Consider the following 25,809-nt stretch of genomic DNA (forward strand, 5'->3'; position numbering starts at 1 on the left):
TGGATCCTTCCTGAAGGAAGTAGGATACTGGGGGAAAAGTGGGGGTGGGGTGGGGTGGGCCTTGAGGCTTTATAGCTGGGCTCCATTTCCTGTTTGCACTCTTGCTTCCTGACGACTGACACAATGTGAACAGCCAGCCCGCCACCCCGGCCGTATCCCCTTCAGCTGTCAACTAGAATAAGCCCTTTAAGCCCTTCCTTCCCTAAACTGCTTCTTGTTAAAAATTTGGAAAGTGGAAAGTGGACAAGGGCAAGCCCAACATCTGCTTCGGGTACTGGGGGGGTTTTGCTGTAAGGAGAATGTTCTAGAAGTGGGTGATAGCTGTTTAGCTTTGTTAAATCATAGCCCTTAAAGGGCAAAATTCGTGGGTTTTTTTTTCAGATATGAAACATATATCTCAATGTTTTAAAGTTTGTGGGATGCACACTTACTGGCTTATTAGCATATGTCCTAGTTAACTCGTTATTCTCACTGTAACTGCAAAAAGTGCTATACCTGTTAGTAAGTATATCTGCTTACTGTTCCTGGTAAAGATATGCTTGAAGATCCCTGAAAGAGGGCCAGCAAGATGGTTCAGTGGGTAAAGAAGCTTGACAACCCAAGTTCAATCCCTGGAGCCCATATGATGAAAGGAGAGAACTGAGTCTTGTAAGCAGTCCTTTGACCCTCACCTGTGCTATGCATACCCCCTACACGCAAATAAGTAAAACATGTAAAAAAAAAAAGAAAGAAAATGTCTTCAAGAAGCATTTCATTAACTATGAAAAACCTCTGAAGCAGATTTTACATGAGCTGTATCACTGGTCCCTCTAAAAGATTCATTACTTGTGTCTCAGGGAGGGCACATGTGTACCACAATGGGTATGCAGATGTTGAAGGACAGTTCCCAGGTTCCTTTCCACCTTGTTTGGGGTGTTCCACTGCTGTAATCCCAGCATTCCTGTGGTGAGATGGGAGACAGTAAGAGGAAAATCACCCAGAATCTCAGGCCAGCTAACCTGGGCACAGCAGACCTTGCTTGCCTTAAATAAGGTGTTAGAGTGCTGGCCTGGCATGTGTGAGCCTCTGGGCTCAACGACAAACTAACCAAAAGCTTCTGTACTGATCCCTGCATGCACCCAGGATGGGAAGCCCTGGTCTGTAACAGTCAAACTAGGTCATTCTTGTCTACAAAATAAACATGGCATTTTTGTTTGAAAAGTTGTTTTAATGAATTAGAAAAAGATACAGTGAGTTGAAAATAGCAAATTTATTTATAAAATACAAGAGACGGGAAATCACCTGAATTCTCTGAAAATCAACATAAAAATGTGCTCCACATCCTACCTGCCTCAGCATCACTCATGACACTGTGGCGGCAGAGAAACTTCTGGCTCTTGATTTGAGGGGCCTCAGCTTGAAAGAGCATGCCAACCGGGCAGAAGCTTGTTAGCAGCCCGAGTCAGCACTGTGGGTGGGGGCACCCACAATTTCTCCTGGCTCCCTTGTCTACCTTGTTTATCCCAAAGCCCTCCAATAGCTATTTGCATTTTAAAGTCTCCCACAACCTTCACTAAGGCTTACCCCTAGGGACAATGTACTGACATTCGAAGAATGAAAGAAATACTTTTCAGTTTCAAAGGAACGAATATCTAAACCTGAAATGATCAAAAGTTGACTTCTTTCTCTTGAAAAAAAAAAAAACAAAACAAAAAACATAACAACACAGCACCCAAAAGTCTTTGTCGCTTGAAAGATGTGCTAATAAACTTGAAAATGAAAAATTAAGTCACTGCCTTTTTGTCCCCACAGCAATGGGGACCTCTAAAGTGTTAAACCTTCCAGGTCTTTGGGCAGTGGAATCATTTGTGTTCCAGCAAAAGGACTAGGCTTCTAGATAGGATCTGAGCTCCCCTTGCAAGACTGGGGGTCCTGTAGAGCCTCACTAGATGCTTGACTGCTGCCACTCAGGTTACCTAGGTAGCTGTTGATGACACTAAGTTCCTGGATCACCAGGCTCAGGTCTTCATGAAGTCGGAGCACAGCACCCCTCACCTCGCCTAGAAGCGTGCGGATAGAACCTGACTCGGAGGATTCCCGGGGCAAGCCCTGGCTTGTCTGCAAACTAGCCTGGGACACTGAGGGGAAGTAGGTTCTTGATGGGGTGGAGAATGCTACCTGGTTACAGCCGGGAATGTGACCTGGCTTCTCTGTAGTTGAATTGGAGTTATCTGGAATATTGGGGTATTCCTCGTCATCTGAAGATGCTGTGCTCCTGGGAGCAAAGGGCTGGTGAACTCTGGCTGCCTCATCTTTGTATGTGAAGGGGGCAGAAGACGGCTGTGAGTGGGGCTGAATCCAGAAGGAAGGGCTGGTGAAAACCAGGGGAAAGTGATGGGCTGACTTCTCTGGATGGACCAAGTCAGGAGACGACACAGACAAAGTAGAAAAGGAAGATGCGACCTCAGAGGTGGTGGAGACTAAAATAGAATGGAGAGAGAGACATTTATATAACATACAAATAAGAGTAATAGCTACAATAATTGTGCCAGGTAAATACCTATCTGGAAGGCCTCAATATAAACCAGTCTGAATTTTAAAAGTTAGAAATTCACAAACCTGAGAAAAAAAACAACTCAGGAAACAGACAAATCTACAGAAGTATTATATACTAATAATGCCATGGAAATAAACATAAAGTAAAATGATCAATATTCATCATGACTTCCAAACCCTTCCCAGCAGGCCTTGTCTGTAGGCAAACCCTACTGTAGGCCTTGTCTGTAGGGGAAGGTATTAAATCTTCTGCCTGCCAGTGTTTTATGTAGGCATTTAAAGTAGAAAGGCTGAGAAAGTCCTAACCCAGTCTTTCACCTTTTCCCCATACAGATATTATTATAACACCATAAACTCCAGTATCATGAACTGGAGTTCCTCTCCGTGGTCAAATTCAACAAAGACTAAGTCCCACCCAGCTCAGAACCAGAGCACTGTAGCACAGATGAACCCACTTTTCTCAGTAAGGATCTTTAAGCAGCATAAAAAAGCACTTGAAACCCATTTCATAAAATTAAAGGCTTGAGAACAACTTCATTTCCTTTCAGGCAGAATCATATTAAGTGTCTTCTCCTATCTACTTCACTCTAGTTTCCCAAACTGTCATGAGTGTGTTCCTTAGGATATAGTAGATGCCTTTCCTGAATGGAGATGGGAGAGGAGGGGACTAGGGGTGGGGGGGGAAGGGAATGGGGGAGAGAAACTGAGAGGGAGGCAGGGGGAGGCTGTGGCCAGGATATAAAATAAATAGGTGAATAAAAATAAAATAAGACAAAATATAGCAGATACTGGGGCTAGAGAGATGGCTCAGTGGTTAGGAGCACTTGCTGCTCTTGCAGGGGGCCTAGGTTCGGTTCCCATCACCCACAAGCAGCACCCACAACAATCAGTAACTTTGCTTCCAGGGTACCTGACACCCTCTTCTGACCTCTATGGGCACCAGGCATACATGTGGTGCACATACATACATGCAGCCAAAATACCTACACAAGTAAAATAAAGGAATCTTAAAAATAAAAAGCAAACAAACAAAAAACCAGGGCTTTTCAGCCAAGTGAGCCTGGTCACTGCACATTTAGCTCACATTAGGAGACTGACTGTGTACATCAGCACATTTAAAATGATGAGAAATCCACCACAGTACTTTCTTTAACAGGGGGGGTCTCATGTAGCCCAGGTTAGCCCTAAACTCACTATGGAGCCAAGGATGACCTTGAACTCCAGATCCTCTTGCCTCTGTTTCCCAAGTGCCAGGGTTACAGGTGTGTCATGACACTAGGTTCACGTGACACTGGATCAAATCAAGAGCTTCATGCGTGCTAGGCAAGCCCTCTACCCACTGAGCTAGACCCCCAGCCCTAACACATTTTATCCGAGTGTTTCCCAAACTTTTTTGGATACAGGACTTTTTTTTTTCTTTTGGAATACCTACTTGGATTTATTTTTGGATATACAGCACAAATTGGTGAAATCTAGTCCTCGGGTGTCTGATTCGCTCTGAACTTGTTACTTTAAAGATTTACTCGGCCAGGCACACAGCAGGGAAGCTGAAGCCTGCCACTCAGCACTCAGGGATTTTGCTTTGTTGGTAGATTTTACTACATATTCATGTCCCTTCTGAACTAAACTGGAACTCATAAAAATGGCCAGGGCAGGTGGCCATTCTCTATTTTTTGCCTCTAAGCTCCTCAGGGCCTATCTCCAGTTCTCAGGGAAAGTTCCAATCGCAAAACTTGTCTTTGGATGCCAAGAGTATTCTCAGCTGGTGTGAGCACAGGGATGAAAGGAAAGCAGCCACTCAGCTGTGCATGGTCAAGGCCAGCCGAGCTCCCTGGGAGAATCTGGGTCAGGCTAATCCAGTTGCTCCCTCTGTCCTGGGGCAGGAGGGCGGTGCCATGCTATTGGGCATGTGGATAGTGACAGTCATGTATGTGCTCACATGCTCTGTGCTGGATCCCAGCTGTCATCTACTGCATCCTTCCCCTCCTGGGCTGGCTCTCTGCTCTCTAGACTCCATGTCCCCACTTCTTGTTTTGCTGTCATTTGTGAACAGCACAATGACCAGCAGGCCAATGACAACAAGAGGTGAAGGCATTAGAATATCCACATCTGAAAAAGCTCTTTCTACCCTCAGGTTTAGTGATAGTTTTCACAAAGAATTTTAGGCAGAAAGTCTTTTCCTTTGGACTTTAAAAAAAATATCTTAGTGTGTACACACACACACACACACACACACACACACACACACACACACACACTGGTTCTCACCTTTCCACCTCATTTGAGGCAGGGTCCCATGTTCACAGCTGTGTACACTAGGCTAGCGGCCTGAGAGATTCTGGGGAGTCTCCTGTCTCTGTCCCTTATCAGATGCTCACTACCATGCATGGCCTATGTGACTTCTGTGGATCCAAACACGTCTCCATGAAAGCATGAGACTTGCTTGAGCAGTGAGTCTTGAAGGCCATCTTCCACTACCTTCCTGTTTCCAGCATTGTGAGTGCTAAGTCATAGCCATTCTACTTTTTTATTTTAAAGATGTATTTATTTTCATTTTATGTGTATGGGTGCTTTGCCTGTATGCATGTCTGTATACCAGGTGCATACCTGGAGTCTGTGGAGGCCAGAAGACAGCATTGACACCTTGGAACTGGAGTTATGGATGGTTGGGAGCCACCATGTGGGTGCTGGGAATTAAACCCAGGTCCTCTGGAAGAGCACCAGTGCTCTGAACTGATGAGCCATCTCCCCAGCCCAGCTGTTCTAATTCCTACTCATGGCACAGAGCCTGTTGCACCTCTGAGGTATTAACAAATTTCCTCTTCATCCCCATGCTCTGGAATCCTCGATGCTGTTTACTGAAGCAGGGCGATTTTCATTGTCTGAGGTCAAGCGAAAGTGAGTTTTAATCAGGCAACTCATTTCCTTCAGATTCAAGCATTTTCTCAAGACTTTCATCAGTGAGCTGTGGCCTCTGGTGTCCCTGTTCTTCTAAACTTCTGGTTTGCACATAAGAGCGGCTGGACTCCTAGCTTTCCAATGTATGCAGTGTGCGCACACATTCACGTGTGTGGGTGCAGGTGCGCGTGTGGAGTCATGTGGAGGTCAGGGGACACCCTTGGGTGTGTGTCCTCTCCTTCTTCTATGACACGGGGCCTCTTGATGACCACTGTGTTCTGCCTAGCTGGTCTGTAAGCTTGCTGGGGTTGTCCTACATCTCCCGTCTCAATACAGACACACCAGCATCACACACGTGTGCCACCACACCCCTGTCCTGGGGTCCACCAGCATCACACACGTGTGCCACCACACCCCTGTCCTGGGGTCCACCAGCATCACACACGTGTGCCCCCACACCCCTGTCCTGGGGTCCACCAGCATCACACACGTGTGCCACCACACCCCTGTCCTGGGGTCCACCAGCATCACACACGTGTGCCACCACACCCCTGTCCTGGGGTCCCCACTCTGGTCCTCATGGGTGAGCAGCACTTTATCCAGCCCTTTTTCTCAAGGATTATTATTGGTGTGTGTGAGCACACCACAGCACATGTGTGGAGGTCACAGGGCACTTCATGGAACCCATTCTCTCCTACTTTTATGTGGGTTTAGGGACTTGACCTCTGGTTGTCAGATTTTCTCAGCAAGTGTCTACCCTCTGAGCCACCTTGCCAGCTTCCTTTCTAATTTTCCTTCCCCTTTCTGTCACTAACCTTGTCTCTTTGTCCTACTTCTTGGAAGTTTTGTCAGCTTTAGCTTCCAGTCCTTCTGGTGGATATCTTGTGTCTGCTGGCTGTTTTTAATTTTTGAAGAGGTTTCTGTTGTTCTCAGAAATTCTCAAAACAGCCTGTTCTTGTTTTCTAGGCACATCATATTTTCTTATCTTTTGGAGATCTTAAAGATACATTTTAAAAGTATTTTCTTTTCCCCTCACAGCATAATTTCCTCCATTGTGTTTCCACACTGTTCCATATGAGAGGCCCTTCCAGAAGGCTCTTATTCTGTGTCTGCTTGTGCTAAGAACAAAGGCTGAAAGCTGATGGGAGCTTTCAAAATGAGCACAGAGCACCAACTTTGAGGCCCATTGAACAGCCACTGCCTGGGCAGGTTGTTTGACTAGAACTACAGACACCAGTGAAGCAGTTCTTCCCTCTGAGGCAGGTTAGCTTCTCAGAATAGCCTCCTGTTTGCTGCCCTGAGAGGAACGGCCTGGCTACCAGCCTTCTGGCAGCCATCAGGGGAAGGGTGCCGGCATTTGGCTTGCTCTGCCCACTCACTCCTACAATTGTTCTGGTTACAGTCCACACAACCTGACTACCTCTTGGGGCTATCATTTCAGAGACCCACCAACTACTCTCTCCAGATTTCCAGACCTCCCCACCATGGGAGTGATAGGCAGCTGATTACCTCTAGGTGAAGTCCAAGGATAGAACTCATTTTTATTTTATTCTTTTATATGATGATGGTAGTGGTGCTTTTGTCTGTTTGTATTTTGTTTTTTTTTTTTTTTTTTTTAAAGATACGGTCTCTCCATGATCCCTGGCTGTCCTGGAACTCACTATGTACATCAGACTAGCCTCAAACTCAAAGATATCTACCTGACCCTGTGCCGTGGGGGCTGGGATTATTAGAACCCATTTTTAAATAGCTGCTTCCTAGTTCTCTTTAGCACATGTCTTGGTTTACATTTACATGTGGTTTGTCCTCACGCCTTCATGTGTTGGAAGTATGCTTCTCAATGTTTCCATGAGAAGAGGTGGCCTCTTTAAGAGGCTGCATCTGGTAGGAGGTAACCAGGTCACTGGGGATACTGCCCTTAGAAAGGATTGTTGACTTTCTTCCAGAACTCAGGTTAGTGCCTGTGAAAGTGACTTATTATAAAGTGCAAACCTGACTCTCAAATCCTTCTCTCGATTCTTATCATGTGATCTTTCTCTCTCATATGAGGCTATCACTCACCAGATCTGATCAGATGCTCTTAGACATTCAAAACTTTGAGCTAAGTAAACATCTTTTTATTGACTAAGTATCTAGCCTTCAGTATTGTGTTACAATAACAGAACATTGACTACTACTTCGCTTGATGCAGAATAGGTTTTATAACCTCATTTTAAACATGACACAATGGAGTTCAGTTTCTAGGAATCTTTCCCAGATCACAAAGTTAGAGAGAGCTCGGAGTAGGACTCAAATTCAAGTAACTCTGATATCACAGACTGTGAGCTTAACCACACTACTCGACTGTGCTGGAACTAGTTTCACTCTATTACAGAGTTATGTTAAATTGTGGATATAAACTTTAGAAAAAATTATCAACATGGTGAAGAGACATGGCATCCATAGGAGTAGTTGACAGATATGCTGATCTTTTTTTTTTTAAAAAACAGATTTAATTTACTATGTATGTATACAGTATTCTGCCTGCAGGCTAGAAGAGAGCCCCAGATCTCGTTATAGATGGTTGTGAGCCACCATGTGGATGCCGGGAGTTGAACCCAGGTCCTCTGAAAGAACAGCCAGTGCTCTTAACCTCTGAGCCATCTCTCCAGCCCCCAGATATGCTAATCTTTATTCAGAAGAGATAATAAAGGAAGAAAAAAAACTGTATTTCATTATTTGTGGATCCCATTTCTCTTGTGCATGAGTTAGAACTGTGGTCAGTATGTGGACGTTATAGGAAAACCCAGTAAATAGCCCACCCAGTAAATGAAAAAGGCTATTATGGTTTGGAGCTGAAAGGTCCCTCAGGCTCATGCTCTGAATGCTAACTCCTCTGGTAGTAGAGGCACTGTTTTAGAAGGTGAGGCACCTTTTGGAGGTGGGGCCTTGCTGGCAGAGGTAGGCCACTAGGATGGGGCCTTGTGTGTGTGTGGGGGTGTTACCCCTGCCTGCTTCCTGTATCACTAGTTCCTAGACATCATGATGTGAGCCTCCCCCATAGGTCTCCACTCTCTGCCAAGCCGCCCTGCCATGCTTTCCTCCCCACCACAGCTGAATCCCCAGAAGCCATGAGCCAGAATAAAAATCTTCTCCCCTAAGATGGTCCTGGCAGGTTTTGTGGTCATGGCAATGCAACAGTAACCAATTAGCAACTTACTGTATCAATGGTGTTCCACACAAGCTGTGCATTCCCGAGGAAATGGCCGGTTTCCTGATATTCGGGGAGCTTGCCAAAGAGGTCATGCAGCTAATGGCAGAAAAATATGTTCTTGATGAAATTTGGAGACTCTGGGGCCCAAAATGTATTTGGTAGACTTCTAAGAAACTCTTTCAGAAACAGTATTTGGCAGAAAGAGTGGAAGGGCTGGAGGTGGTGGGTGATTACAAGGAAACTGGCTTCTGGCACATCGGCAGCTTTGCAAATATGAGCTCACAGTGGTTGTGACAACAGACAAGACCTGTGCCGGCTTAAATCAGACCAAATCCCAGTGTGGAGAGGGGTGTTAGCATGAAGCCCCACCCCTAGCCAAGAGCTAATGGCAGTTCTTAGCCGCTGGGAGAGGGAGGGTTAGTTTTCTCTAAGAGCAGAGCGGCTGAGGAGTCAACCACACCCCAGTGGAGGGCACATGACACATCCAAGAATATTTGGGCAGCACAAACTGATCTTGATGGGAGTGAGGGTAGGGAAGAATGCAGCACTGGGTGGGAAGGAAAGGGCGGCTAAGGGTGAACATGGGAAAAAGGAAGCAGAGTTTGAGCTTTCTGTGTTTAGAAAGAAGGCTCTCAGAGGAAACCCCTAAGGAGCCAAGAGGAAAAATGATTACATTTTTCAGACATTAATGGGGAGCCATTTCCACACAAGGGCACAGGTATGTGCACACATACATGAGCCCACTAAAACCCCCATACTTAACTTTGTGTTCCTGGCAGCAACACTGGGGACTTGTTAGAGTGTGGCTCTTGGGCCTTTCCTGGACCTAGAGAACCAGAGTCAAGGTGGGGTCCAGAAAAGCTGAGTTTCCCAGGTTACAGGTATTTCTGAAGTCAGAACCAGCAAGTCCTACTCTATCTAGCCACCTTCCTTTGGCTTTGTGCCACCATTGCTGAGTGACAGTGTCATGTGGGCTCCAGCTCTGATCTGATCTGCGGGCTCAGTGCCTGCGAAAAGCCACTCAGTGCTAATTGCAGCACACCAATTTCCTTTTGTTTCCAAACACTTTGCAGCTGTGCTGCACCCTTCAATCTGCTCCCGGGGTACTCCTCCACTGTCCCTTCTCTTCCCCTGCTCAGGCTCCCCACAGGAGTGATGTAGGCATCCTGTTGGCACTGATCCTCTTTGTGCACTGAATGCAGCAGTACGATCCAGGAAGTGGCCGTGTTTTAAGAGATTGTCGCGTGATACACACAGGCTAGTTGTCAGCTGCTCAAGGACAGCACTGACAAATTCATTCCAAATGTTGATGTGTTATCTTTAACACTTATACTTCTGCAAATGCAGAAGACCTGCTAATTAAGATACAATAGCTTTTGATTTAAATGACATTTAGAACTATAGTGCAAAGATAAAAAAAGTACATTTCCAGGGACATTAAAATCTTCCATTAGTGTACATGTGTTTTATCTGGAGCAGCAGGCCCCTGGATGGTTGAATACAGATTTCTCTTTTCACCCTCTAATTCATTTCTTTCAGTGCTCCCAGATGACACACAATGACTTCCAAATGAACAATACACATAAACTAAAGTATTGTCATTTCCCTTCTTATAGCTAAGAAATGAAACATCCTAAGAAATGGTTGTAAAGGACTTATTTATAATGTTAAAAATAACGATAATTTTGCTACAGTTATGAATTGTAATGTACTATTATGAATCGCAATGTAAATATCCGATATGCAGGGTATCTGCTATTCAACCCCCAAAAGGGGGTTGAACCAAGAGGTTGAGAACTGCTGACTTTTTCAGTTCACAGTCTGGTGTGCCCATCTGGTTATTTCATCAGCAGAGATGAACAGCACAGAACAGTGGTGGACCAAAGACAGAAACAGGATGAGGCCACAGCACACAACACTGCTGTTTCCTATCAGAGTGGGAAGCAGGCTGCTCATCTCTACAAAGACCACACAGCAGGCAGCAGTGACCTGAGAGCAGGAGTGAACACTGCCTGTTGGGGGTGCCATGCCTGTCATCCTGGCACCCACAAGTTCCCTGTCTGTTTAGTGTGATGAGGAAACAGATAATGACAGAAAACAGTAGTCTGAGCTACAGACAGTAACAAAAATCAAGCTGAGGTGAGGCAATGGGCTGCCCGGGGGTCGTTCTTTAGTATCAGAAGTCAGAAAGAGCTGGCCTTTAGGAGGGTGTTGAAGCGTGTAGGTGGCACCTCCACCCCATTTGAGGTCACTGAGATACCCATGTGCAAGTGCTTTTGAATTTCTCAGCTCATTACGCCAGACCGTTCATGATTGTTGGACCAGGACCCTTCATATAAACACTTCTTTTTAAAAAAATTATTTATTTATTTATTTTATTTGTTTGGTTTTTTGAGACAGGGTTTCTGTAGCTTTGGAGCCTGTCCTGGAACTTGTCTGTATACCAGGTTGGCCTCGACAGAGCTGTCTGCCTCTGCCTCCGGAGTGCTGGGATTAAAGGTGTGAGCCACTACCACTCAGCTTCATGCAAACACTTCATAAAAGCAGAACATCAGAGCTTCCTTGTTCTCCATCATCCCTAGTGTCAGTCGTAGAGGCTGTAGTGCTCCCTTCTGTGCTCCCCTCAGTATCAACGCGGTCTTCTTTCTCATCAGATTCCCGCTGCCTTGCCTTTCCCATGCTGTGCCACTGTGACTTTTTCCTCATCTGCTGACTTGCAACCCTTTGCTCTGAGAACCAGATGTGAAGCCCTGCGGTCTCCAGCACTGTGTGGCCTGGGTCGCAGTTGCTGTCTTTGACTGCCACTGAAATCTGTCTGTAAGGCAACCAGGCAGGCTGCACACCAGACACTCTCCTCCTGACACAGGCAGTGGCCAGAGGCTGTCTCCTGCTGGCCTCATCCTGCCCCTGTAAGAGGCACATCACTGTCCTTCTTGTCTGCACCCAGGCTCTGGAGAACAGAGCTCTTCGATGCAGAGGGCACAGGTGTGGGCTCCAGCAGGATCAATGTCTCCATAGCATCTTCTCCCAGGAGGCACTCCTCGTGTATCTTCACGGCAGACTGCCCAGGCTCCGCAGGAGTCTTTAGTCACTTTTCTGGTGCTGTGACAATTCAAGAGAAGGGTTCATCTTGGCCCCCAGTTCAGTGGTGGGGAGGCTATGGCGGCAGGAGTATGAGGCAGTTGCTCACGCTGCACCCTAGTCAGGAAGCAGAGCGTGAGACATGCTAGTACTCTGCCCACGTTCTCCTTTGTATTCATCCAGAATCTGAAGCCGACGAAACCGTGCTGCCCACATTTACAGTGGCTCTTTACACTTCAGTTACCCCAATCTAGAGATGTCCTCACAGACATGCCCAGAGCTTTGTCCCCTGGGTGATTCTAGATCCTATCAAGTTGTCAATCACTGGCAATCATTTCCTTGGGTGCCCTACCCCTCAGCAAGAAGCAATTGAGGCTGTGACTTTGGATGTGGGGTGCACAGAGGCTTGATGCTTCAAGACAGCAAGCAGTCCTGTGAAACAGCCTCTCTCCTCCAAGAACTTACTTCCCTTTGTTTTTGGGTTCTGGAATCAGGTCCACTTTCCCAGGGTCATTCCCCACCAGTACTCCTGGCTACCTCCCTGAATCTTTGTGGTCTTTAGTCTCCCTGAACTGTCTTGAGTGGGTGTGGAGAACCAAGCTGAGGACCTCTGTAACAGTAATATGGACTCTTAACTGCTGGGCCATTTCTCCAGCCCTGAAGTTCAAATGTCTTCACCTGCTCCCTCAAGCTCTGCATTCTCAATCTGGCTTAAAGCACAAGTAACCCCTTCTCATGGTTCTCATGGACCTGCACCATTTCTGCCATTTCTAAGCTGGTTTTAGTCCACTTATGAAATACTAACCACTACGATATGTAGGGCACTGGGCCTGGTGCTGGCAATACAATCATAAACAGGGCAGGTAGGGTCCCTATAACAGTTGGGGAGGAATGCACCCAACCATGAATCTATATGTAGGTATTGTTTAGCAAGAACAACAGAAGGTTATGGAAGGCAGAGGGAAGATAATGAGTGAGAGCATCTACACCCCACCGTCACACATTTCAGATGCTCTTGGAAGGGTAACGGGGTGAGTGGGGCCGGGGTGGGGCAGGAGAATGCCAGTGAGAGGGAATTGTACCAGAGAATGAAACAAGAGTTATCTGATAAGAGAACCCCCGGCTGGAGAACCGCGGTGGAAGCCAGGCTGCTCAGGGCTTGAAAGGCTGCTTCTTACAGGAAAATGGTGGTCAATCCACAGATGAGTGGCTGCTTTTCCAGGAACGAGCTGGAGTGCTCCCGGTCCTCTGTGCTCAGTCCCATCTCTGTACTATTCCACAGTGGGAATGTCTTTTCTAGGAGGAAGGCATTGTCCTGTCCAGTTTTATGTCAACTTGACACAAGCTAGAGTTATCTGAAAGTAGGGCACTCAAGAAAATGCCTCCATAAATTCTTGCTGTAAGACATTTTCTTAATTAGTGATTCATAGGGGAGGGGCCCAGCCCATTGTGGATAGTACCATCTCTGGGCTGGTGGTCCTAGGATCTATAAGAAAGCAGGCTGGGCAAGCCATTAAGCAGCGCTCTTCTCTTCCATGGTTTCAGCATCAGCTCCTGCCTCCAGGTTCCCACCACGTTTGAGTTCCTGCCATGACTTCCCACAGTGATGGAGTGTGACCTTGGCAGTATAAGGTGAAATGAACCCTTTCATCCCCAACTTGCTTTTGGTCATGGTGTTTCATCACAGCCAGGATAACCCTAACTAAGACAGGTGTGTGGCTGATCCTGGGAAAGAATGAGGATGCTGACAGAGAGATCCCGAGGGTTAGGTGTTGAGCTGGAGGTATGCAGTTCTATACACTCATGCATCTGAGTAACAGGGCAGTGGTTGCATGTGATGAGTTCCAAGTCCCACTCGAAGGGCTTTGCTTCTGTGAACTCTGTGCCACAGAGCCACCTGCATCTGTCTCATAGACCAGGCACCAACATGAAGAGGCCAGGTGACTTACCCAGTTGCCACGCTGTGGGTGGCATAAGAGCTGTGATCATAAGCCCAGACTCTCTGACTCTAGAGCATGTGATGTCACAGGAATGCTGTTCAGCCAATTATGAGCCCTAATTAGGCTTCATGGTGAGGTTTAGGTGCTTGATTTATTCTCCAGTCTCTCTCCAGTGCTAGGAACTCCGCCATCACGCTCTAGCAGATTCACAGTGTCTCTTCTGTTGGGATTCTCTGGCTGTTGAGCTGGCTCAGCAGGTAAGGCACTTGCTGCCAAGCCTGATGAGCCGAGTCCCATCCCTGGGACCCACACAGTGCAGGAAGAGAACAAACTCCTGCAGTTTGTCCTCTGACCTCCATATTTGAGCTGTGGCAATGCACATCTATACATATATACAATAAATAAGTAAATAGATAAAATATATGCAATAATTTGAAAACAGTAACCAATGCAAACATAATTCAGTGCTTGTTAACAGAGAAGTTTTAACAATTTGCAATAAGTGTAAAATCCATCAATGTCACATAAATATATTATCTATCTATCTATCATCTACCTATCTACCCATCTCTCCCTTCTATTAACAAAATTGGAAAGAGAAATTAAGGTTCAAATGAATTTTTAAAGAAATCAAATACAGAATATAACTAAGAATGGGGGTAAGAAATGGAGTAGGCAGATTAAGTACCATGGCGTCGGCTGGAGGGAAAGATGAACTCTGTTATTCAGTCAGTCATCCTGACTGACAGCCCAGGGACTCCCACCCAGGGCCAGCACTCTAACAGCTGTAGAAGTTTCACACTAAAAAACCAATGCTCTTGTTCTCTCAAATGTGTGCACTCTGGCGTCCTGCTTTACGATGCATCTCCAATGTTCTGCTCTCAAGATTTAGGCTGCCCAATTTACCTTACATTTCCAATGGCGATTAATGGAACTTGTCAATTCAACTTGTCAATTTCTAAGACCCCTTTTTACCAACAAAAAGCCTTCTGGGGCTGCAGGGAGTCAACAGTGACAATAGAGAGAGAGAAAGTGTCTTGACCTGCACTTCTAACCTGCAACCATAGAGCACCTCTCCATTGCTCTCATAAACAGTCGCAGCAGAGACTACTTTAGTTTCCCTGAGATGTCGGGTCATGCATCCCAGGGTAACCTCCACTAAGCAGCTGAGGAGGACCTGAGCTTACCTGTCTACAACTTCCAGGTACAGAGATTCTAGGTGTGTGCCCCATGTCTGGTTTATGCCATGTTCTGGATGGAACCCAGGGCTTCAGCTTCCTACATGCCAGACAAGCGTGCTACCAACTGAGCCCCATCCCAGCCCTCAGTGCTACTACTGTAAATGATAAATGACACTATTCTTTCTTGTTTTGTTTTTGAGACAGAGTTTCTCTGTGTAGTCTTGGTCGTCCTGGAACTTGCTCTGTAGACCAGACTGGCCTTGAACCTGCAGAGATCTGTCTGCCTCTGTGTCCTGAGTGCTGGGATTAAAGGTGTACACCACCACTACCTGGCTATTTTAATTAATTTTTAAAAGATGTGTGTGTGTGTGTGTGTGTGTGTGTGTGTGTGTGTGTGCGTGCGTGCGCGCGCACATGCCATGTGTATGCAGGTGCCAGAGGAGGCCAGAAGACAGCCATTGGATCCCCTGGAGCTGGAGTTACAGGCAGCTGGGCACTTTCCAATGTGAGTTCTGGAAAGGGAACTTTGGTCTTCTACAAGAGCAGTACAGGCTTTTAACTGCTATCTCTCCAGTCCCTTTAACTTTAACTTCTAACTGTCCGTAGTTGTAAACAGTAATACAATTTCTTCTTTGTCTGGAGACAGAACCTTGCTCTGTTGCCCAGGCTGGCCTTGAGCAGCACCTGGTTGTCAATCACTGACCTTGGATCCTGAACTCTTGCTAGACCTACCTATTAGATCTAGCTACTATTTTTTTTTTTGTGGGGTGGGGTGGTTGTTATGGTTTTGTTTTGTTTGGTTTTAGGTTTTTTGGTGTGTCTATGTGGATTTCCTACATAAAGAACCATGTTATAGAACACAGGCAATACTACCTTTTCCTTCCTGGTATCCACATCTTCTATCTCTTCCTATGGCAGACTTTGCCTGGCTGGGCCCTCCAACACACTGCTGAATAGAAGTGGTACAGAAAGACACACGTCCTTCCTTTCTTGCTGATCCAGTCAGAACAGCATTCGCTCTTTCATCATTAATTATGTCTGCAGTCGAATTTTAAAATATGCTCATTATTAGCTTGAGGGAAGTTCCTCTTTATTCCTAATTTGCTTACATTTTTTATAATCATAATTGAATGTAGAATTGTATCAATTTTTACATGAATCAAGATAATTATATCATTTTAAATCTTATTCTATTAATGCGGTGGATTGCAGAGATTCATTTCAAATGTCAAGCCAACGCTACAGCTCTGGGAAGAATCCCACTGGGTCATGGCACATTGTCACTTCTCGATCTTGCTGGATTCGATTTGCTAACATATTAAGAATGTCTGCATCTGATGGTAATCTATGTTGTTCTCTAATTTACTTTTCTTGCATTGTATGTCAGGCCTGTGTAGCAGATTAGCCATCTTCATGAAATGATGAGGTAATGCCTTGTCAGTTTTCGGAAAGAATGGTGGAAGCCTGAAGTTTTTCCTCCCTTAGAATATACCAGTAAAACTACATGGGACTGAGGCATTGTATGTACGATGGTTCTGGTTATACACTCAGGTATTTATGTTTCTGTATGTATGCACTTGCCATATATATATGCCTTAACATATATATATATGTGTGTGTGTATGCATACTTTATAACATACACCTTTGACATGGGAATGCATACACACATGTACATAGATCTATTTATGACCTTTGAGAAACACAAAGGTTATCTCAGGCCAATTAAGTCATTTACCAGCTTATCCATTTCAACTAAGGGCCCAGACCTACTGATAACATACTACTCTCTTACACTCATTAGATATTGGTATTTATAGGGTCTGTAGCTATTGAGTCTTTCTTTTTCCTGGTGATGCACGGAATTAAACCTGGGGCTTGTGCAGGCTGAGTGTTGCCCTTTCACTGTCTTTCTTATTATCAGCCACTGTTGGAAATACTTCCTTATTTAACTTTTGGTTTCTTCTTTGTCATAGACTAGAAGTGTACCAGTAAGGGCCCAAAATTTAGGGTTCTTCAGAGTATTTTATTATCATTTTCTAACTTAATCCCATTGTATCTGGAGAACATACATTTAAAGTTTTTTAAATGTATTGCTAGTTTTTATATTTTCAGATTAGATAGTTCCTGTTGATTTACCTTCAAATTCACTTACTTTTCCTTCCTTAATTTCCAGTCCACTGCTAAATAGCTCCAGTGAATTTGTCATTTCAATTAGTTTTCATCTCTGTGATGTCTATTTTGTTCTTTTATAGTTTTGTGTTCTGAGACTGTCCTCTCTGTTCATTCATTGTGACTACTTAAAGTCCTGGAATACATTTTTTGTTGATTGTTGTGACAGTATCCTACTTTGTAGCCAAGGCTAGCCTCAAACTCACTATGTAGTCTAGACGAGCCTTGAACTCATTATCCTCTTGCCCCCACCTCATGAGAGCTGCCTATACAAGTGTTCACCACCAAGTCAGGCAAGTTCTTGAAGACATTTTTAATGGCTGCTTCATGGACCCATCTGCTAATCACAGTGTGTCTGTCATCTAATGGTCAGCTCCTATTAACTTCTTCCTTGTCCTTCATTATGGTTCATGTCTTCTTATTTCCTTAAATGTCTGGTATTTTATTTATTTATTCTTAATTAAGTGTCTGTGTGGGTTTATGCATGTGAGTGAGGGTATCTGTGGGAGCCAAAAGTGGAGGCATTGGATCCCTTGGAGTTGGAGTTACAGGACACTGTGAGGTGCCCAGTGCTGCTGCTGGGAACTGGCCTGGGTCCTCTGCAAGAGCATTACAGTCTCTTAAGCACTCAGCCAAATCTCCAGCTCCATGTCTGGCATTTAAAAATGCCACAGTACATGTTGGCGGAGCCCCTTGATTCTGTGACTGTCCCCTGAAGACTGGTTTTCACTCCTGGGGGCAGATAACTTGTCCGACTCTTCAAACTGTCACCCGTGCAGTGGACGGAGGCTGAAGGCCTTTTCTTTTACTTTTGGTTTCCAGCAGGAATTGGGGGTGGTGGTGGTGGTACTCACTGGGATCCCACTACAAGTTAGTTAATGATCAGTCAAGGATTTGGGTAGATTTTATAGGGTTCACCCTTCTGGGTCTCCCTCAAGATTTCCATCACCACCCCTTGGTGTCTCTATATCCTGAACTGCCCTTGGTTTCTCTACTGGGGATGTCAGACACATGGTCTAAGCTGCATGTGGCCACACAGAACTGATGACATCTATGAATCCAGCCCAACACAAACCATGAACTTACTTAACATATCAGAGTTTTGTAAGGGTTTTTGTTTTTGTTTATTTTCTTTTTGTGACTTGAGCCTTGGTTCTTGAGTGTAAACTTCGCAGGTGACAGTGTCACTTGGCAATATCAAAGGCTGGGCATGCCGGCTAGGCCATGTGGACCAGTGTATGCTCAGGGTCTTCATTTCAGGACTGTATCTTTTCAGCTTTACAATGTCCACTCAGCCTTCACAGCATAGATAGTAATGGTCTAATGAAAGTCTATCTTCTATTTGAAAGTACCTGCCCTTTTTATATGCCTTGTGACTCAAGATTCTTGACATCTGTGACTCTGCTCTTGTGGTGTTTCTGTACACTTGTTCATTCCTTCTTTCACCTAGGAATTTTTGGTTAAATGCTTAAGTTTTTTTCCGTGAAAAATTACAGTAGCTTTCACAAAAAGGTCTGTTTTCTAGGTGTGGAATGGAGCCCAAGGCAGCCACTGTGGACTCTACATGGACTTTTCTGCCTATACAGATAGTTCTGTTTCTGATGTGTCCTTCCTAGAGTGTGGCTGAGTGGCATAGTCTGTCAGGTCCCCTGGGCCCAGCTGAATGACAGGAACATCCTCATTTGCTCTTTGTCCCCTGAAATAAGATGTTACCAGCAGCTCTGCTTAGCTTGCTGGTCTCTCAGAAGCTCACCAGTTTTAGTTTTTCTCTCTGAGAGCATACAGCTTTGCAACACACAGTTGCAGAGACAAAGAATTGCTTCCCTGTGGCTCCTCATTCTCTCCACTGGCCCAGAGTCACTTTGGGCTTTGAGACACTCTGAAACCCTCCAACTCAAGCTCCAAGGCCCAGAGAGACTGGGAACCCATGGAGAGGATGACTGAGGTCAACTGGGACTCATCAAAATATTCTTCTCCCTGGGGTCCAGATCTGTGTTTCTCCCTTGGTCATCTTCTGATAACTTAAACCAACTTTTAGTAATTTTTCACCTTGAATACTATTGGAGGTGTGTCAGAAAACGGTCCAAGAATGGAGTCTTATGAGGAGACTTCTGAGTGTTTATGAAAAAACTCCACGAAAACAAGAGTCTTAAGACCTCAGTTTCTTCAAGACATGGACTTGTTCTTGGAATGTTTTTTCGTGCTCCTCCCAGGTGTAGTGGATAGGAGCTTTTTTCAGATGACTTATTAGTGCTTGCTGTTGTCATTCAAGTACATGCCTCTAAGGAAAAACATGTTTTTGCCACATGTAGCAGGTCCTTGTGATAGTACACTTTACTCATGTGATTCTTTTTAGCCCCCAGAGTATAAATTGTCTGATGCTCTGAATAAAGTTGGCTATTGCATGAGACTTTAGTTCACCTCATTTATTGGCTACATCCTGCTAGGTCCCACCGCCTCTAGATTGCTAAAAAGAGGTGGAATTAAATGGCCTGTCAACTTCATTATAACCATAGCAGCTTCCCAGAGCACAGCCATGCCTAGAGGCCACCACAGCACAGCATAGGTGTCTTCCTTGGCAGGCAGTCTCAGCAAGAAAGTTATTTGATCACAAAGCAAAAATCCACCCATCCATCCATCCATCCATCCACCCACCCACCCACCCACCCACCCACCCATCCATCCTTCCATCCATCCGTCCATCTGTCCATCCACCCATCTGTCCGTGTGCATGTGCACTTATGCCATGGTATGCATGAAAGTCCAAAGAAAACATGTATTAGTAGATGCTCTCTTTCCAGTGTGTGGGGTCCTGGGGATTGAACTCAGATCATCAGGTTTGGTAGAAAGTGCCTTTACCTGCTGAGCTTCTTGGCAGCCCTAAGACTCAGCTTTACTGCCTTTAGGCTATTCAATACCAAAATGTTTTAAACAGAGTAATCTTTGAAACCTCTTTTTCAAAGAGGATCTTTTATCCTTCACTGCCCGAAACCAAGGTCAGTTCATTTAACCCCTGCACTGCCCCACTGTTCTTATTCCTATGTATTTTTACATTCTGGCTTCAATTATTTTTGTTTATATGCATCTCTGATTTTTGTTTGAAGCTGTTTAAAAGATGTATGTTGAAATCTTTGAGTTTATTTGAGTTGGTGAGCATGATCATACAGAAGCACCAACAAAACCACCACTGTTTTTTTTTAAATTCATGTGCAAACAAACTATTCTTTTACTAATTAACTTTGAAAAAGAAAGCCTAATTTCATAATACAAGATTTAATTGCTGACAGCCAACAGCCAGGCTTTATTCTCTATTGCACAATCTAAATAATACCACAGCCTATTTCATTCTGTTTCGTTTTACATAGGGAGGGGCTCGTTAATGCAGCCCTGTTCACCTTGAACTTAATCTTCTTCCTCTGCTGAAGAGTGCTGGGAATAACAGGTTTGTCCTGCTATGCCCAGCCCCTTCCTTGATGTTTTATAAAGACAGAGAAAGAACATGGTTGCCTGCCCCTTTGGTGCAAATACTATAGAGCCTCAAAGAATGAATACACAGCTGTGTACATATGTGCCTGCACACAAAACAAACCACTTCTCTTGCACACAATCACCTCATGAGTTACCTAAATGTTTAACTGGAAGCCTCAGTGAATGCCAGTAATGTCTAATTTGGTTTACAGAGAAATTATTTAGAATGAATGTTAATATATTCAACCAAGTACTTGCCTGAAGTATCTACTACTCATTTACTATAAAGGACACATGGACAGCCAAGAAGACCTTCAGTGGTGTGTACATCCTGCTAGAACTGATAATGAGTGAGGGAGGAGACAAGAGCAGGACAGAAGGCAGAAGAGCCACAGACACCACTGCGGAGCACTTTCACTCCAATCATTGCTTGTTTGGGGTACACTCACCCCGCATGGCTAAGGGCTTGAGGCTCACATCTTCCATATCTTCCATCCAGCAGAGTCTGGATTTTCTAGGTGTCTGCAGGGCCTTACTGGATCTGGGCTCCTTCTCTGGGGTGACAGTTTTGAACGCGGGTGAGACATAGAGTGTTTCCACCGAGGACTGGTTGGGGAACATGGATGCTGACTTGGACATTCTCAAACCCGTGCTGACGAACTGGTCTTTACCTGATGGCCTAAATGCTTGCAAAGGTGTCAGTGTTTCAAAGCTTTTTGTGGCTGTCTGCTTTTCCTGAAGAGTTTGTGGGGAACTTTCTGTGAGAGTATTTGTGATGGTTTTCTCCAGTCTCTTGGCTAAACTCATATTTGTCTGTATTGATGGTCTTTTTTCTGAGGGAGTAGACACAGCATCTGTAAAATAGCAAGTAGCCCAAATTAAAACTGAAACATTCCATATAAAATCCGTTTTAATAAATAGGATCTTTCTTATTTAGTCTTCTGCTTTACTACTAGGCTGGTATATTCTATTTCAAGTACCTTCGAGCTATAACTGATGCCTTAGTCATTTGGTGACTGCCTTCCCCCCCCTCTCAGAGGAACTAAAACACAAGGCACAGACCATTTCAAATGACTTCCCTTTAAATATTTCTCCACTCACTCACTGATCTGTCTCTGAGCCACTATATTTTTAGTACCTTCAAACCTTTATTCTTTACAAGATTAGTTAGACAAAATATACATCATTCTATCCTTATCAAACCCTTCATCTCTCCTGGAATGAAAGCTGTCTTTTCCCAGAGGTACATTCAGAAGCACCTTAGGGCCAGCATCATTTTAATGAATCTTTTGTCTATGTAAAGGAAAACACATTTTTTTTTTTGCAGAGCTGTTCTGATGGTTACTACAATGCAAACTTTCTTGTCACTAAATAGCCACTAACACACCAAAGCACCAGGAGAGCCTGGGACAGAAGGGGCTGAGGCAGTGTAAGAAACGGAAACCTCAGGTGAACCTGGGTTGAGACCACTGCCTGAACCCACATATCTGGACTGAGTTTCTAGAAGGGACCCTCAGTGTGAGGGACTGTTCTCAGAGAATCTCATCTTAACCCAGACATGGAAAGAAGAAATTGTTCCTTAAGATTGGGTTCTTGAAATTAGAATCAGAACACAGTGAGAGGGGTGTGTGTATTCTCTGGCACTTCCACTAGGGAGGAGGGTGCGGAGCCTGTGGAGTTCACTGTTAGGTGATTGCACACATCACAGAGTACATGGATGACACTTCACAATGCATACAAACACAGGCTCTCAGCAGCTCCAAGGCAGGAGAAGAACTTCTGCTGTTTACCCAGAACTATGAAGATCAAGAAATTTATATTGATTGCTTCACTGTCGTGGTGTGGAAGGCTAGTTGAGGTTTGTGTGTGGCCACTCAGCAAAGATGCCTGAGGAAACCCAGACCCAAGACCAATTTTAATTTTTCAGTTAATGACCTTGATCATCAATATTTTCTATTTGAATGAAGAGATCTTTCTGAGGGAGCTTATTTCAAATTCATCAGATGCTCTGGCTAAGATCAGAGATGAGAGTTTGACAAGTCCTAGTACACGACTCTGGGAAGGAGCTGTACATTAATCTCATTCCCAACAAACAAGATTAAACTGATACTGGAACTGGAATGGCCAAGGCTGACTTGATTAATGACCTTGACACTACTGCCCAGTCTGGCACCAAAGCCTTCATGGAGGCCTTGCAGACTGGTGCAGATATCTTTATGACTGGCCAGTTTGGTGTTGCTGTTTATTCTGTGTATCTGGTTGCTGGGAAAGTGACTGTGATCACCTGGCAGCAATACTGGGGACTTGTTAGAGTGTGGCTCTAGGGCCTTCCCTGGGAGTCCTCAGCGGTCCATCATTCCAGTGAGGACTGACACAGTGAACCAATGGGCCGGGAACAAAGGCTATCTTACACCTGAAGGAAGACTAAGTAGAGCATTTGGAGGAAAGTTGTGAAGAGACACACTCAGCTCATTGGCTACTCCATTACTCTTGGAAGTCGGTGATGATGAGGCTGAAGAAAAAGTAGAGAGAGAGGAAGAGAAAGAAAAAGAAGAAAAGGTGTCCGATGACAAAAGAAGATGCTGTTTCCAGTGAAAAAGAAGAAAAGATAGTGACGAGAAGAGGGAGATTAAGGAAGAGTTCATGGATCAGCAAGAACTACATGAAGCCTATTTGGTTTACATAGAAATTATTTAGAACTGATGTTAATATATTTAATCAAGTATTTGCCTGAATTATTTGCTACTCATTTACTAAAAAGGCCACATGACCAGCCAAGAAGACCTTTAGTGGTGTGCGCATCCTGATAGACCTGACAAAATCCTGATGGATGACATTGCTAATGGAGACTATGGAGAGTCTGAATTTCATTCAAGGGGCAGTTGGTTCCAAGGGTCTCTCTCGAAGAACGGTGCAGTAAAGCAAACTATTAAAAGTTATCAGAAAGAGTAAGGTCAAGAAATGCTTGAACTATCCACTGAACTTGCAGAAGATGAAGAGAACTACAAAAAGTTTTATGAGCAGTTCTCAAAAAATATAAAGCTCAGAATTCATGAAGACTCAAAACTTGAGCTGTTGGAGCTGTTGTGATGCCACACATCTGCTTCTGGGGACAAGGTGGCTTCTCTCAAGGACTACTGCATCAGAACGAAGGAAAACCAGAAGCACATCCATTTTTATTGCAGCTGAGACCAAGACCCAAGTAGCTAACTTGGCCTTTGTGGAACGTCTCTGACAGCATGACTTAAAAGTGATCTGTACAACAGAGCCCATCAATGATAAAGTGTGTCACAGCTGAAGGAATCTGAGGGCAAGACTTTTATGTCAGTTACCAAAGAAGGACTGGAGCTTCCACAAGAGAAAAAGAAAACAGGAAGAGAAAGAAGTTTGAAAACTTCTACAAAATTATAAAAGACATTGTAGAGGGAAAGGTCAAAGTCATTGGTGAGATCCGAATGTAGTATCGTCACAGCACTTATGGGTGAACAGCAAACACAGAGAGAATCATGTGTGCTCAAGCCCCTAAAGACAACTCAACGATAGGTGACACAGCAGAGAAACATCTGGAAGTAAACCCTGACCACTCCATTCTCAAAACCTTAAGGCAAAAGGCAGAGGCTGACAAGATTGACAAGTCTGTGAAGGGTCAGTCTGGAAGATTCCCCAGGCACATGCTAACAGGATCTACAGGATGGTCAAGCTTGGTCTAGGAACTGATGAAGAGGATCCCACTTTGGATGACACCAGTGCTGCTGTAGCTGAAGAAATGCCAACCCTCGAGGGAATTGGCAACACATAGCTCAAGGAAGAAGCGGCCCAAGCTTCAAGAGAAGAACACCTGCTCAATGCTTCCTTCATTCCTTCTGAGAATACAGTTTCAAGGATTTGTGTAACATTTAAAGTATCTGTGTGGCATGAAAATTAAGGGAAAGATAAAATTTCTCTTTGCATCTTAGACTGTGGTACTGTAGGCTCATTTTAACAGGTTGGGAGAACAGTTGTTATAAGACATAAAGGTAAGCAATGTGAACTATTTAAGCCAGGAGCTAGATTCCTTAGTAGACCAAATCATCTGTCACTCAAGTGTCCTGGGATATAGCTTCATGTGTGAAAGGAAAAAAAAAAACTGTTAAGATGCCTTGAGTGTCAACTTCTAGAATCTATTTTGTAAATTTTTCATCCCTGTGGTTAATTCTGCCTGTACTAGTCTTAGGGGTAAGAACACAAGTTGAAACAATGTATTAAGAAGTCCCATGTGGCTTGTTTTCTAAAGTAAAGTACCAAGAATAAAACCCTAAGCTTCTCTAGGTCTTGTAAGTCACCACGGCTTGTGAATGAAAATATAGTACCCGGTCACATTCTGCTTTAAAAGATAAAATACAGACCAACAGCCCCCGACCTGTGGAAAACTAGACTTCTCTGAAACCATCCACCCATCTCCCTCCAATCACGGAAGATCAGTTACTTATTCTGGTTTATGTTTTTTAAGATTTTAAATTTTTCATAAAAGAACGTAACTGATACCTACACAAAAATGTGTTTTCTGCCAAAGGTTCGTGAGTGAGTATGTTATGTCAGATACAAGGGAGTTTTGTTTTTGTTTGTTTGTTTGTTGTTTTAGAAGTAAGATCCTGATCATGACTAATTCTTTTCATAAAGAAGGGAAATACAGAGTAGATATATAGAGAGGAAAAATAGAAATTTAGTTAGCTTTCCACCAGGAATCACACTTTTTCTAGCCGTCATATCTTTTCACTTTTAATTTTTTACTTTTTGGGGTTTTAAGGCAATGTCTGACTCGGTAGTTGGGGTCATCCAGGAAATCAGGATCCTCCTGCCTCTGTCTCTTGAGTCCTGGTATTCCAGCTTTCTACTGCAGTATGTGGGTGGCTTCTATTTCTGAAAATTCAACCCAAGTACTGCTTCCTCTCCAATGCCTGCCCTGGCCCTTCTGTCTGTGCCTTGTCGTACTATGGCCTCAACTACCAAAGACTGGAGCCTGATGAGCAACTGTAATACTTCATTCAGTCAAGCCTTGTCCCAGGATGGTAACAGTCGCCTTGAGTTGTCTCTGTGTCCCAGCACCCAACAGTGCCAGTCCTAGAAGATGTGTTCAATGTCTTTTCAATGGGAGGAAAAATCCAGACACAAGAACCAAAGAGAAGGTAATGCTTTTGTTTTTCTAAATTTAACATAGTTTAACAACTTATTAACAATAAAAGGAAACAGAAAATTGGTAGATGAAAATAACCTCTTCTGAAATATTACTAATTTGCATATGACCCAGTTATATTTAGTTGGTAAAAGGCTTTGTTAGAAGCACTAATATATCTTAGTAGGAA

At 44.3% G+C, this 25,809-nt stretch overlaps 1 protein-coding gene across 2 annotated transcripts in view; it reads right to left on the reverse strand.

Moving 5' to 3' along the window:
* Window positions 1-1,234: 1,234 nt before the first annotated feature.
* Enthd1 (ENTH domain containing 1) overlaps window positions 1,235-25,809 on the reverse strand; it is a 90,041-nt gene continuing 65,466 nt past the window's right edge. For both annotated transcript variants that reach the window (XM_027403772.2, XM_035440771.1), the window contains exons 5-6: window positions 20,917-21,321; window positions 1,235-2,459 (exon numbers count right to left, since the gene is read on the reverse strand). In XM_027403772.2, coding sequence (XP_027259573.1) covers window positions 1,873-2,459; window positions 20,917-21,321 — 992 coding nt within the window. In that variant the 3' untranslated portion in view covers window positions 1,235-1,872. The remainder of the gene's footprint in view (window positions 2,460-20,916; window positions 21,322-25,809) is intronic.

This window comes from Cricetulus griseus, chromosome 2 (genome assembly GCF_003668045.3).
Source record: "Cricetulus griseus strain 17A/GY chromosome 2, alternate assembly CriGri-PICRH-1.0, whole genome shotgun sequence".
In the NCBI taxonomy this organism is placed as follows: Eukaryota; Metazoa; Chordata; class Mammalia; order Rodentia; family Cricetidae; genus Cricetulus; species Cricetulus griseus.